Here is a 14,693-nt window from a genome sequence, read left to right as displayed (position 1 = left end):
AATTGTATCTTATTTATTTATTTAGAAACCCCATTTACAGTCGCAATGCCTCCCTCCGCAGACGAAACGCCCGCCACGACAGCCGCCGAAGCCAACGGCGCCGCACAACCTCCTCTCAGCACGATGCCCTCGTCCGACTTCACCTGGCAGATCACGCTGGCGAACAAGGTGATCGCAATCACGGGAGCCAATCGCGGCATTGGTCTCGGGGTCGCGGAGGTCTGCCTTGCCAACTCGGTGAATATCATCTACTCGCTTGACCTCATGGAGCCCGGGGAAGAGTTCTTTGCCCTGCAGAAGCGCCGCCCCAATATCCGATACATTCAGACCGATGTGACATCGGAAGAGAGCGTCGAGAAAGCGATCAACCAGATCGTCGAAGAGACGGGGAGAATTGACGGATTGGTGGCGAATGCTGGAATGACGAAGCATCAGCCGGCGTTGAACTTTGATCGCGCTGAGTTGGATAAGTTGTTTAATTTGAATGTGAGTCGGAGAACAGAGCGAGTTAGGTTGAAGACTGGTTAACGCGAAATAGGTGTTTGGAGCGTATTTCTGTGCGCAAATCGTCGCCCGCAAGTTCATCGAGCTGGGCATCAAAGGGTCGATTGTTATGACCTCGAGCATGACTTCGTATAGACCGAACCGAGTATGTCTTCCCTATGCTGTTTCCAAATACCACGATACTGACTATGCAGGCCGCTCCATCTGCTCCCTATGGTGCCACCAAGGCAGCTGGTAAGTCTCCTCCATCCCTTTCTGAGTTCTGGACGGTGTTTTAACGAGAGCACAGTTCGAAATATGTGCCATACGCTCGCCATGGAGTGGAGCAAACACGGCATTCGTGTCAACAGCGTCTCTCCGGGCTTCGTTCGCACCGCAATGACCTACTATGTTGAGCATTCGCCCGACTGGGACCTGAAAATGCAGTACTATGGGGGGATGCCACGACTGGCGGATCCTCGCGAGCTGGGAGGCGCATATGTGTATTTGCTGAGCGACGGAAGCTCATATACGACGGGAATTGACATTCCTGTGGCGGGAATTGTGGGCGCATGGTAGATCCAGTGCAAAAATCGTTGTTTTGTGGGGGTGTTATAGTTGTGTTCTTTTCTTTGGTAGGTAGCGGAGATCGCCGACTTCCTCTCGGCCGAGCAAATAATGGAGACTTCTATGACTTCACCCTCGTTCTCCGTTCTGCACCTTCTGTCTTGCATGTAGACGTTATTGCAAAATGCGAGCAAAGAAGGCATCCTCGAAACAACAGAAACCAGAAATACCCCGCAAATATACTGCAGGATGGCGACGAGTCATCAGCAATTTCAGCCCATCGTAAGTGACTCTGGCTGTGTCGCCTTCTTGTCTGACTCTCTCGAACAGATGGTTCTCAATCACGATGGGCACCGGAATCGTTGGCATTTTGTTCCATCTTATACCATTTGATGTTACGGCATTCCACTATATCGCTATCGTTTTCTTCATTTTGAACACAATTCTCTTTGCGACCGTCCTCGCCATGTCCGTCCTGCGATATGCCCTCTTTCCGGAGATATGGGCAGTGATGATCCAAGATCCAGTCAATTCGCTGTTTCTTGCAACTTGTCCCATGGGCTTGGCGACACTGATTGAATTGTGGGTTTTCATCTGCGTGCCCATATGGGGTGACTGGACGCGCACCGTGGCATGGGCCTTTTGGATCGTGGATGCCGTTGCTGCTGCATCGGTGACGGCGTCGTTGTCGTTTATTCTGTTTGTTCTCTATCCTTCAGTACCTCATAGTCGTTCTAATACAGGGCTAGTATATCCCAAAGTTACGTCACGTCGCTCGAGCGCATCACCGCCCTGCAGCTTCTTCCTATCGCGGCCACCATCGTTGCGGCCGGGGTGGGTGCAGAGATCGCCGATATTCTCCCCAATCCAAACCATGCGACCGGGACATTACTTGTCTCCTATATTCTCTGGGGCATGGGCACTCCTATGGCTATAATGATTTTGGTTATTTACTATCAGCGTCTCGCTGTTCATAAGCTGCCGTCGCGCGCGACGATCGTCAGTTGCTTTCTACCTCTTGGTCCGTTGGGATTTGGTGGCTTTGGGTACGTCTTTTTCTTCTTGTCCTTACTTATCATGAATACATTGCTAATACAGACAAAAGGATTCTGTATCTTGGAAAGGTAGCTCGAACACTGCTGGGAGAATCGAATACTCTGGACCCGCTCATCGGACACATGGCATATGTTTTCGGTCTCCTCTTATCCCTGCTCATGTGGTCGTTCGGACTGATTTGGCTGGTCTTCGCACTCGCTACAATCTACTATAGCTCGCCTTTTCCATTTAATATGGGTTGGTGGGGATTCACCTTTCCGTTGGGTGTGTATGCGGCGAACACGATCCTACTGGGAACGGAGACGAATCTCATGTTTTTCAAAATTTCTGGCACGGTATTTTGTCCTTCCATTGTCATTCAGATCCATGCTAATGTCTATAGATATTAAGTGCGGCTGTGGGACTCCTATGGGTTGTGGTAGGATGCAGAACGGCAGCGGGTGCGTGTCAGGGGACTCTATTCCATGCACCGTGCTTGCAAAATTTGAAGTCCAAGTCAGAGGACGATGTGGCGGGCCAGGGCCCTTGATTTACACCTTTGTGTCGGTAGAGGATAGACTAGAGAAACACACTTAGATTCCAGGTACCTGACATTCTGAAAGAATCTTGGAGTAATAAAATGAGCCCGCCCTCCCCCCTTACCACCTTTAGTTCTTCCAACAAGCAACTGACATAGCCTTCACAACGGGCGAAAAACTTCCAGTCCCCCGCATTATCTGTGAATTGGGATCGCCCTCGCAAAGGTTGGTCCTGGAATAGCTTAGTCTCATTGCTCTGTAGTCTATCAAGCGGAGGTACTTACGGCCAGCTGTAGCAGTAGAAGCTGGACGATCGTACTTCGTATCCTCTAGCTTTTCTGGGGATATTTAGATGACATTCTCTCTCTACGTAGAGAGGCCATACTCACCCTGTCCGGCTGTTGCCCTGGTGAAAGCAATATCCGTCGCCGATGTTCTGGGTCCAGTCCGGAGCCTCGATCAGGTCGAGTTTAACCTGCTCCTCGTGGTTAGCAGCTGACAGAAAAGAGAAATGGAGGTAGCTTTACAGTGACACTATCTCTGACTGGGCGAATAGCTCCAAAGCTGAAGAGCATGAGCAGGATTTTCGTCACATGCATGATGGTTGATAACAGTTTACAGATGATGTCCAGAATCATGTTCCGTGCGAGCTTGAGAAAATGGGATTTGAGTGAAATCAAGATATATGAAACAGCTCCCTGAGCCTTTGAACCATGGTTGAGTTGACGCTTGGATGATTCGTCTGACTTGCATATGATATAAAGACGGAAGCCTGTTCCCGCCTTGCGGTTCAAATTTTCCATGGTCGTCAACTCACCGGATAACGGGTTATAAAAGAGAAATGCCAGTGTTCATGTTTCCATTCGCCGGCGCTACTCATGGAAATGTGTAAGATGAGAGGTTTGGTGCTTTGACAACTTGAATCAAGGAGCTTATAAGCTTTGCCAAACGAACCCTATTCAAGTAAGCCATGAAGTCATGACTTCTCGGAGTATTGATCATCAGGAGAGCCAGCCATGATACAACCAAGCATAGTATCTGCATGGGTTCTCGATTCTGAACGAGCTATCTGTCGAAAAATGTCTATTTGACGAATTATGGCACGTTTGTAGTCCATTGGGCACGGGGAAGAGTGCGTCTGAAACTGTCACTCAAGTAAGTATTATTATTGAGAGGTAACTACTGTAAGTATACTCAGGGCGAATATGGCATTTGCCTATCAAGCTCTGGCTGGTTGGACCCACGCATCTCCCCTGTCTTGTTTACATATTTCCGAATCCCGGACCACGACAAGCACGATCATCCAATCGCCTCATATCTTCCGGCACATAGCCAGGGGATAATCGGGCACACGCGTAACAGGAAGCATTACGTCCTGCAGTGTCGCTTCCACAGCCAATCCAGAGAGTGAGTTTAAGCCATCGGCCTCGTATCGACGCCTCGCCCCGTCCTGTGTCCATCATGATCTTCTCTGAATACGGACTGGACAGGGACATTGGAGCCGATTGGAATTGGTGTTGTTTTCATGTTTATCACATTACTCCATCACATGATGTGTACGAGGGTCGAAGGCCATGCGGCTGATGGCGTCGTTGTTGGCATTCTTATCTTCACTGAGAGCGCTGGTGTTTCCTTGTACCCGCCATCGTGGTGATACTCCAAGCATCAGTTATGGTACGTCTCTGTCGAGTTTCATCAAGTTCATATGCTAAGTGTCTTAGGATGCCGGAGAGCATGAGTTTCCCTTCTTAGAGGAGGTTTATTCTCCCGCCGAGCAGCCTAAGATCGAGTCAATGTCTCCCCTTCTGCTTCCGATATCCCGCTGACCTGAATAGCTTTGTGTTTGTTCATGGACTCAACCCTCGCGGTCGGAACGATCACCCCTTTGAAACATGGACGCATCAGAATGGGACCTTCTGGCCCAGAGACCTTCTCCCTCATGACATCCCCCAGGCGCGAGTCTTTGTCTATGGATACAATTCCAACATCGCGAACCCCCAGGCCATGTCCACGGCAAGTGTGAGGGACCATGCGAACACTTTATTGAATTTGCTGGATATGGAGAGGAGCCCGCAGTTGGTACGGGCGATGTTCTTTGGTCCCGGGACAGCGCTGACAGATTTAGAATGCTCGACTCCCCAAAATAATCTTCGTCGGACATAGTTTAGGCGGGTTGGTCATCAAACAGGTTAGTTTGGACTTTACTTGCACCAAGATGAGAGATTAAGAAGATTGAACAGGCCCTACTCAACGCCCAAGAAGACCCCAAGTACACATCCATTCGAACCGGCACCTCCGGCCTCGTCTTCTTCGGCTGCCCTCATCATGGCACCAAGGGCGTCGAACTGGGTAAGATCGCAGCCAAGGTCGCACAGTTCGTCTCCAAGGGCCATGCCAGCAATGACCTGTTGGACTGTTTGCAGCATAATTCCCTGTTCACGAGACAGATGAGCGCCCGATTTTCGCACCAGCTAGAGGATTACAAAGTCGTCAGTTTTATCGAGGGAAAGGAGGTCATCCTTGGGGGTGCAGGGCCCGCATCTATCAGTCATGTTTGTCTCCATATATTTTTTCTCTATCCCGATGACAGAGACTGACAAGTGCCAGCTGGTTGTCGATGAAGAGTCTGCCGTACTCGGCCTGCCTGGGCAGCGAGAGACTCGGCTGAAGCTTGACGCAGATCACTCGCAGATGTGCAAAGTCGGAACACGCGGGCCCATGTACAAACTCATCAAAGGAAACATCAAACAAATTGCCGATCAGGTCCTCGTCGCCGAGCAGGGATACATTCCCCAACCGTCGAGAGCGGAGCGTCGACCTCCCCCGGTTCCACCGCGAATGCATTTCAACAGCAGTGCGCCTTATCCACCCAGTCGTTCGCCTGCTTCGGCCCAACGAGTCGTAGGTACGCTTTTTGCGCCCCTAGACAATGATCCTCGGTCGGTGCAGGCCGCCGAGCATAAGAACAATTGGCAGTGGGATAAGGCACGCGATCTTGAGTATGCTGTGTTTCAGGACCATCTGCGTACGCTGGGTCCAGATCATCACAGCACACTTCAGGTTGGATACAACCTGGCGGAGATTGATCTACGGTCTGAGTATCTGAGCAAGGCGGCTGAATGGTGCGAGTGGGTGTCGAACAATACTGCGCGCATATTCGACAGGCGACATCCGCTCACGATGAAGGCCGAAAGTCTCATGGGCGAGATTCTCTGCCATCAGGGCAAGAACCAAGAAGGAGAGTCTGTCTGTGCTAACGTCCTGGCTAAGCAACAAATGACCATCGGCGAGGACGACCTCGACACCCTGGAGACCCGTCGTCGGCTTGCAGTCGCCTACGCCTGTCTCGGTCGCAAATCAGAGGGTGTGTCCGCGGCTGAAAAACGAACGGCCAGTCTGCAGAGTCTTCTAGGCGAGAATCATATCCAGGTCTTTGCGTCAGTGCTCTGCATGGCCGAGCTGGTCGTCTCGAACCACACACAGAGCGACACGGAGAGACTCACGGCTCGATTCAACCCGCAGACGCAGGAGACAGTCAAAGGCATCGCAAAAATATCTCGCGAGATAAATGACATTCTCGGGCCTCGCCACCCCTTGACGATCTGGGGACTGCGGGTTCTTGGGGCCAGCCAGATGAACGCGAGCAGCAGCATCACCGAACCGTCAGAAACCCTCCGCCGCGCCCTGGCCAGCGCGGAGGAATATCTTGGACATGACCACCCCGAGACGCTCAATATTGTCGCGCACATGGGAACTATGTATGCGATGCAAGGTGGGTTCGGTATGGGTTCGTACCGCTCCAATGGCAGCAACGCCGATATGGCGGCACCCTGGCTCCGGCGATATCTCGACTGGGCCGAGCGCCGCCTTGGTCCGAGCAATCCTGATGTACACGCGACTCTCAGCCTGTTGGGGAACATGTACTTCTCCAGCCAGCGGTATGTTGACGCGCAACAGTATTTTGATAGACTAGTTAGCGTGTGTGAGCAAACGAACACTGAGCTGCCGCAGGATGTCCTCAACTCGATCCAGTTGTGCCAATTGAACATGCAGATTTTAGCACCCAAGAGAGGTTCAGGACTGGAGGGATTGTTGAAGTCATTTCAACGATGAGAAACGGATATTCATTGTCGGATTGTGCAGAGTTTTCATTATATTATGCTATCTGAGTTATAAACCATTATACTCCTATTTGCGCAGCGAACTAATTGGAAAACTTCTCTGGTACTTTCTTTCTGCGCCGTCGGGTTAGCCTCGTTTTTCTTCATGGCACGGGCTATACTAGCATCATACCCTGTAGCACCCTCGAATCTCTCGCGTGCAGTATCTGTGATCTTCTCGTTGGTATCGCGCATCTTATCAGGATCGATCTTTCCGCCACCAAATTTTCTCTCGGCAGAATCCAGAGCTACACTCGTTAGTATTGTATGTCATTTTGATCAAGAGGCAGAAAGACCCACCCTTATCAAGATGGTCCTCTTGGTTGTTGCTACCACTGCCGCCAGACTCGCCACTGCCGCCAGACTCGCCACTGCCGCCAGACTCGTCCTTGTGTTTGCCGGTGAGTTTGGAGGCTATTCCGGAAAGTTTGTCCATGTTTGCAGTGAAGGGATAGTCAGATATTGCAGTATAGAGATAGTACTTCAGTGGGACTAGAGGGACAAACAATGTGATATAAATATGATCAGAGTCATGGTGTAAGTTGTACAGATTGAGTTCAGGTGTTCGTATTTGACGAAGTCGATGATCTCAGAGACTCAGACCCCTTATCTTGTTCCTTCTTTCTCTGCTAAAGATCTATTAGGTCCAGGAGCGTTAGGGGGAAAATAGATCGACCACGTAGACCTCCTTGTATATAAGATGTTTCTACGGCTTGATTATCACCAATTTGATCTATTGTGCTCTTCTGAACAAATGCACTCCATGATTGTATAGAATGTGGTGATGTCATAGACTTCCTCTCGAGATGGACACCTGAGGCCAATACTCGGAACACGGCATTAACAAACAATGTGTTTCCCATACGTTGAAGAGTGAACAGACTCGATGGACACGCGCGATACAACGATATACTAGCTTTAGCTACCTTATATATAAACAAAGCATTTGATCACCACAGTTCCTGACGCCCTCCGGTTCCACTACTGTGGACGTTTGCCTATCTGGTAATTGAAAAACGGGAAAATTAAGATCCCTTCTCTAAAGTCAGTAACTCGGTCATTGCCTTAGCAACTATTTGCTACGTCCAAGGATGGGTTCCATGTTCAAGAATCTGAACGCTCGCTAGTCACAATTCATACCAGATTTTCCGACTCACCGCTGGCTGATCCTTTAGGATTTCACGAATAGTCTGAAATCCACAGGAGCGTTTATTAGGCGATTCTAGAGACCAAGCTTTGAGCAGTACCAACAATGGGATTTTGATGCTACGGCCGAATAACCCACATTCGGCCGCTAGCCTACCAGATATAAGCCTCGTTCAGTGCAACTCCTAAGTACCCCGTACAGCCTCGGCGAGAGGCTAGGTATGGAATTAAAAATATCATGATGTCATGACATTTTGGCAGCGCCACACCGGATCGCCGCGGAGAACCAAACTTCATCGCCCAGGGTTCACGGCGCCTTCTAGGGTGCTAGGTAGAAGGGTGATTAGAGCCAGGGTTGACATAGACAAGCGGCCTCCGCGGGAAGCGAACGGTTCCTCAGCCACCATCTTATTTGTTGGCTGGCTCGTTCGTTCGTTGGTCCAGCTAGGCGACAAGATATTACGGTCTGGAAATTGGACCTTGGTGGATCCACAATCGGGTCTGGCGGAATTCTAAGTTCCTCTGGATAGGATTGTTTCCGGAGAAAAATGAACAATGATGTTGTGCTCGTATTCCAACCTCCTGGGCTGAAAAGCATAAGATATACACCATTGATGATGCATAATTGAGACTCACTGATGCATAACTGACTCAGCGTTACTTGTGCATGCATTCTAGCCTAAGAATGGGCCAAAAAAGGGCCAAGGAATGAAGTGTGTCGAGGATCCACCGGCCAAACTTCTAATTTGGGGGCCTTGGGGCCGGAACCTGAGCCTGTGAATTGTCAGACTCGAGAGATTTCAGCTGCAGCCACCCTGTCTGACCATGACAATAATAAACGAAGCAAATGCAAGGGGGGCACAGATGGCTGCCTAGACACTACGGAGTGGTTAGCCCTAATATCCCCCTCTCATTCTCTGTCAAACTCAGCCACTCCCTTGTTCCACGGATGTCAAATCTCCAATACGACTACGAATGTACGAGAGCGAACTGCCTCTTTTCTCCATTAGACTTCTCGAAATAATGCTGCCTGGCTAGCCCTATGCCACTGCCGAACTCCGACTCCGTCCATGATTGGGGTTCTTCACTCTCTCGCTCTCCACCGGGCTGTGACTCCACGTTCCCCTTCCTTCCGGTTGGTCCACGCGATCCGACACTATTGACCGTTAGTCTGGCGAGGCTCATGATGTCCAAGCCTTGGACCGTCTTGGGCTGAGTTCTAATGACAAAATAAAAAGAAAACCCAAAAACAAAATATTACATATAGTCACGATGCCTAAAAGGGGGTATTCGTCCCTTGTCTCCTTGTCCGTAACACCCACCTCCCGCCATTATGAAGATCCCCCTTCTCACCCTGGCGGCTGGCCTGGCCGACGCCGCCTCTATCTCGCTCATACCGCGTGCCTTTGCGAATGCCCCTGATGGCTACGCCCCCGATAACGTTACGTGTCCGTCTACCCGGCCGAGTATTCGGCCCGCCGGCGAATTATCTGCCAACGAGACCGACTGGCTGAAGATTCGTCGTGAAGAAACGCTCAAGCCCATGAAAGATCTGCTGGGTCGCCTGAACATCACCTCGTTCGACGCCAAATCCTACATCGACAGTCATGCGAAGAACATCTCCAACATCCCCAACATCGGTATCGCCGTCTCCGGTGGTGGATATCGTGCCCTGACCAATGGTGCCGGCGCTATCAAAGCCTTCGATAGTCGCACGAACAATGCCACGGCAGAAGGCCAGCTGGGAGGGCTGCTGCAGTCGGCCACCTACGTTTCTGGTCTGAGTGGTGGCTCGTGGTTGCTGGGGTCGATTGTCATCAACAACTTCACCACGGTCAGCGCGCTGCAGTCGGACGAGCGCGTTTGGGATTTCTCCAAGAACATCTTCGAGGGTCCCAATTCCAAGGGACTCCAGATTTTGAGCACCGCGAGCTACTGGAAAGACCTGTTCAAGGCCGTTGACAAGAAGCAAGATGCCGGCTACAACACCTCGCTGACGGACTACTGGGGTCGTGCTCTATCCTACCAGTTCATCAACTCTTCTTCCAATGACGGCGGCATCGATTACACTTGGTCCTCTATCGCTCTGACGGACACCTTCAAGAAGGGCCAGATGCCCATGCCCATCGTGGTCGCCGACGGCCGGAACCCCGGCGAGCTCGTTGTCGGCAGCAATTCGACCGTGTACGAGTTCAACCCCTGGGAATTCGGCACCTTCGATCCCTCCATCTATGGGTTCGCGCCGCTGGAATTTCTCGGATCGCGCTTCGAGAACGGCGAGCTGCCAAAGGACGAGAAATGTGTGCGCGGATTCGACAACGCCGGCTTCGTTATGGGAACCTCCTCGTCTCTCTTCAACCAGGGCCTCCTGCGACTTAACAACACCGATGTCCCCGACTTTGTGAAGGAGACGGTCATGAAGATCCTTAAGAAGCTCGACAAGAGCGACGAGGATATCGCCGTTTACTCGCCCAACCCATTCTATCGTTACCGCAACGCCACCCATGCCTACTCGAAGACCCGCGACCTTGACGTCGTCGACGGCGGCGAGGACGGACAGAACGTTCCCCTGCACCCCTTGATCCAGCCCAGCCGTCATGTGGACGTCATCTTCGCTGTCGACTCGTCCGCCGATACCAACAGCTGGCCCGACGGATCGTCGCTGGTACACACCTACGAGCGTAGCTTGAACAGCACTGGTATCGGCAATGGCACCGTCTTCCCCGCGGTTCCCGACAAGAATACCTTCATCAACCTCGGCTTGAACAAGCGCCCGACCTTCTTCGGCTGCGACTCTAAGAACATGACTGGTCCTGCCCCCTTGGTCGTCTACCTGCCCAACTCCCCTTACAACTACGCCTCCAATGCCTCCACCTACAAGATGGAGTACAGCGACGAAGAGCGCGACAACATCATCCTGAACGGCTACAATGTCGTCACTCGCGGTAACTCCAGCGTTGACGCCGAATGGCCCTCGTGCGTGGGCTGTGCCATTCTCTCTCGCTCCGCCGAGCGCACCGACACCAAGTTGCCCGAGATCTGCAACACCTGCTTCAAGAACTACTGCTGGAACGGTACCGTCGATAGCTCGACTCCTGCCGACTACAAGCCCGAGTTGCAGATCGAGTCCTCCGAGTCTGCGGCCACTCGCGAGCAGATGAACCGCACCGCCGCGGTGATTGCCCTGGCAATGCTGTTCTTTATGACTATGTAGGGAATGTTCTTGGATGATTGGTTGGCTGGCTGGCCTCTTTATTTTCTTTGCTGTACTTCGATTTACTATTTCTTTTTTACATAGACATGACTTTCTTTTGGTGTACATATAGTAACTTATCTTAACTACCTTTGTTTCTCACCTTATCAGTTGCGAGGAGAGTTGATGCATCTTTGTAACGGTCCATAGTACAGAAGCCCGATTTTATGTACAACGGATGTCTCTTCGCTAAATAATACCGAGATTACCTGAACTATGAATATCGACGAAGTCTGGTTCCTTTCGGCTGATCTGCAAGGCCTGTCTTGCTCCATAATTACTCCTTGGGGAAGGGATAGGCTGCCGCTGGGTCTCTGGCCGTTATTCGATGCTCCTGGCTTTGCACCAATAGCGAAAAAATCGAAAACGAAAGCGATTTGAAAAATAAAAAAGAAATAAAACAAACAGAGCTTGGATTACATGATCTTTAGGAATCCCTTTCGGTGACGGGTAAATCAGCTGTCAAATCTCCATGTAGCAAATATATTCCGACCGGGCGCACAACATGAGAGCAAAGACAAGTTTCACAGACCTCCGCTCTAGTTACTAAAGAAAGTCAAATCAAACTCAAATAAATCAACAATAAAATCGAGAAGAAAAAAAAAGAAAAAAGGGCCGCGGGAATGCCCCCCGAAACAACCGTGTTTTGTTTACGCAACAGGCGTGCTAATCTGACTGATTCCCTCTGTGACCGTTCGCTAGATTCCTGATTAATCTCTTCTTTCTAGGTTGTTATTCTGCTTGGACATTCCCTGGAAAGGAGATGGACGTGTCATATAGACCTGAAAAACCGCCACGGCGTTGTCTTGATCGCTTGTCTATTTTAACGCCGAGTTGGCCCTTAGATATGTCCTATTCTGAGTCTTCGAAGAGTGCAAGATTTATACACCAAAAATTAAACATAGAACGCAGTCGACGTGAATAAAAATAGGCTCGTCTGTCCGCCAATCAATGTATTTGTTTAGAAGCCAAGCTTTCAAGGATGCTTGGAAGATGACCGGATTACGGTCCGGAGGATCCGACCTGAGCCACGGAGTATATTGGTTGGAGTGAACTTGTCAGGAGTCCAGCGCCTGCCAAATGCTTCCTTGGGGGTCGGCCAGGATTTCCCCGGCGACTCTCGCTGAGATGCACCTAGGTAGGTAGGAGGCACTGTGCCACTGAGGCACCGTCCCGTCGGTCTCCGATTAATTAACCACCACTTCGATCTGTGCAGGAAATGCCGGACATGTGGGTTATGAAGTCTTATGCAGTAAAACTCTTCACAAGGCCTCGACGTGGACACGGGAAATCGGCAGCAGTGCGCATACGCTTTACCTCCTTACCTGCCGTGATGCATCAATTATGCCCTAGAGGTCGTCACACCGACCGATCGTCGCACTGATGCCATATACCGACTGGATATGACGACTTAGTACGCGGGGTAATGCCAGAGATGTTGATCATGACCCACTCGGCCCAAATGGCTTATGTTCTAGCGAGCTGGCATTGGCGTATGGTGTAGTTCCGGTGCAGCTCTCTCCATGGAGGGGTATAAGTAGCCGACGAAAACGAGAAACCGCGTTGAAGATCGCACACTCGCAACAACAGTTCTTTGTCTTGCCATAACCTGGCAAGTGGCTTGTCACTATGGTCGATTCTCTACATGATCTAGTTCCGGGAGGATGGCGCGCTGCAGTGATGGTGCCCGGACTGGCCATCGCGCTGGTAAGACCATGTTCAATATCCTTGGATAAATTCTGCTGACCAAGAGTTCTGACTAGGGGGTCTTCTACCTGGGCGCACTGACAATTTATAACATCTATTTTCATCCTCTTGCACGATTCCCGGGCCCCAAGCGCTTTGCTGCATCTCGTATCCCATACCTGCGAGCCGTCGTAGACGGTCGATTAGCCCAAATGCTCAAGGCCCTGCACGATGAGTACGGCGAGGTGGTTCGCATAGCGCCCGACGAGCTGGCTTTCACCAACGGTGATGCCTGGAAGGCCATCTACGGTACCCGGATTGGACACGGGCAGAAGCAAAAGGACATGCGAGTCTTCCCGCCTCCTCCGAACGGTCTTCCGACCATCATTCAGTCCAACGATGTGGATCATTCTCGTTTCCGGAGACTTCTGTCGCATGCGTTCTCCGAGGCCTCGCTGCGCGGACAAGAGCCCATCATTAAGGGATACATTGATCTGCTGATCCAGCGACTCCATGAGCAAGCCAGTGGCGGTAAACCGGTTGATATGGTGCCGTGGTATAACTTTACCACGTTCGATATCATCGGTGACCTGACCTTCGGAAAGCCATTCGGCTGTCTACAGAATTCGAAGTATCATCAGTGGGTCTCTGCTGTCGTCGACCACGTCAAGTACGGAGCTTATGCGAATGTGTTTCGGCGATTCCCCTCGCTCAAGGTGTTACTCCAAATGTTTATCCCAAAGAAGGTCGCTGAGGGTAGGGAGTGGCATCTGGCCACCACCAAGAAGAAAGTGGAGGATCGACTGGAGAGCTCAAATGAAAGGCCCGACTTCTTTAGTCACATTTTGAAGCACCACAACACCGAGAAGGGTATGAGCTTCGGCGAACTGCAGTCAAACGCCAGTACTCTCGTCGTGGCTGGGTCAGAGACCACTGCGACATTGCTTTCGGGGGCTACCTATTACCTTCTGAAGACACCCCGGGTGCTGGGCAAATTGCAGGATGAAGTCCGCAGCGCGTTCAATTCCGACAGCCAGATCACACTGGCGTCTTGCAACAGGCTAAGCTATCTTAATGCCGTGATAAACGAGGCTCTGCGCATGTATCCTCCAGTCTCGGTCGGATTGCCACGGATTGTAGACGCGCAGGGCGACACGATCGCCGGGACGTGGGTGCCGCCAGGGGTGAGTGTTGTATATCGATGACGATCCATTTTCACAGCTGACACGAACAAAGACAATTGTCTCTGTCTCACAAATGGCCGCGTATCATTCTGCTTCCAACTTTACCGACCCTGGAAGCTTCATTCCGGAGCGATTTCTCGACGATCCTCGATTTGAGAATGATAGCAAAACGGTCCTTCAGCCGTTTAGTTTTGGGCCTCGGAACTGTATCGGACGCAAGTATGTTTGATTCTATGATATTGTTTGTCCTGGAGATCTGTTGCTAATGTTGCGGTAGTTTGGCGTACGTTGAAATGCGTAGCATCCTTGCTCGTGTGATATTCAACTTTGACATGCAGCTGCATGACCCCGGTGTGGCCTGGGAAAACCAGGCGAACTTTATTCTTTGGAGCAAGCCAGCCCTTCATGTCATTCTTAGGTCAAGAGTTCCACGAGAATAAGGGCCAGCGAATTTGGTGGAAAGGTGACAAAAAATGAAAATAGGTACCGTGAATGTCTATTCTACTCATTTCGGGTCCCACCAATATTATGCCTAATACAAGGTACACGTTGATACGAATATGAGTTTGACCAGGTCTCTCGCGAGGGAATTCATCTTTGCTCAGGGATAGTAAATGAGCATGGAGAAGGATAATGTGAT

At 50.9% G+C, this 14,693-nt stretch overlaps 5 protein-coding genes across 5 annotated transcripts; 3 read left to right on the top strand and 2 right to left on the bottom strand.

The window, feature by feature from the left end:
• Positions 1-2,753: 2,753 nt before the first annotated feature.
• On the bottom strand, positions 2,754-3,427 carry KD926_010997 (uncharacterized protein; the record flags this gene model as incomplete). Its single annotated transcript, XM_053095972.1, has 4 exons — positions 2,754-2,856; positions 2,909-2,962; positions 3,014-3,099; positions 3,152-3,427. The coding sequence occupies 4 exons, from the start codon at positions 3,425-3,427 to the stop codon at positions 2,754-2,756; spliced, it is 519 nt and encodes a 172-aa protein (XP_052959806.1).
• Positions 3,428-4,295: 868 nt separating this feature from the next.
• On the top strand, positions 4,296-6,737 carry KD926_010996 (LipA and NB-ARC domain protein; the record flags this gene model as incomplete). Its single annotated transcript, XM_053095971.1, has 6 exons — positions 4,296-4,298; positions 4,346-4,413; positions 4,460-4,703; positions 4,750-4,812; positions 4,865-5,176; positions 5,232-6,737. 6 exons carry the CDS (start codon positions 4,296-4,298, stop codon positions 6,735-6,737), a joined length of 2,196 nt encoding a protein of 731 aa, XP_052959805.1.
• Positions 6,738-6,828: 91 nt separating this feature from the next.
• KD926_010995 (uncharacterized protein) lies at positions 6,829-7,220 on the bottom strand (the record flags this gene model as incomplete). The annotated part of the gene is made up of 3 exons (XM_053095970.1): positions 6,829-6,859; positions 6,918-7,032; positions 7,085-7,220. The coding sequence occupies 3 exons, from the start codon at positions 7,218-7,220 to the stop codon at positions 6,829-6,831; spliced, it is 282 nt and encodes a 93-aa protein (XP_052959804.1).
• Positions 7,221-9,263: 2,043 nt separating this feature from the next.
• Positions 9,264-11,144, top strand: KD926_010994 (lysophospholipase family protein; the record flags this gene model as incomplete). The annotated part of the gene is made up of 1 exon (XM_053095969.1): positions 9,264-11,144. One exon carries the CDS (start codon positions 9,264-9,266, stop codon positions 11,142-11,144), a length of 1,881 nt encoding a protein of 626 aa, XP_052959803.1.
• Positions 11,145-12,812: 1,668 nt separating this feature from the next.
• On the top strand, positions 12,813-14,493 carry KD926_010993 (cytochrome P450; the record flags this gene model as incomplete). Its single annotated transcript, XM_053095968.1, has 4 exons — positions 12,813-12,890; positions 12,947-14,053; positions 14,106-14,272; positions 14,331-14,493. The coding sequence occupies 4 exons, from the start codon at positions 12,813-12,815 to the stop codon at positions 14,491-14,493; spliced, it is 1,515 nt and encodes a 504-aa protein (XP_052959802.1).
• Between the last annotated feature and the right edge of the window lie 200 nt (positions 14,494-14,693).

The sequence above is a fragment of the Aspergillus affinis genome (assembly GCF_023601865.1).
Source record: "Aspergillus affinis strain CMG 70 chromosome Unknown NODE_8_length_531634_cov_87_933514, whole genome shotgun sequence".
In the NCBI taxonomy this organism is placed as follows: domain Eukaryota; kingdom Fungi; phylum Ascomycota; class Eurotiomycetes; order Eurotiales; family Aspergillaceae; genus Aspergillus; species Aspergillus affinis.
This window is presented reverse-complemented; position numbering and strand designations above follow the sequence as displayed.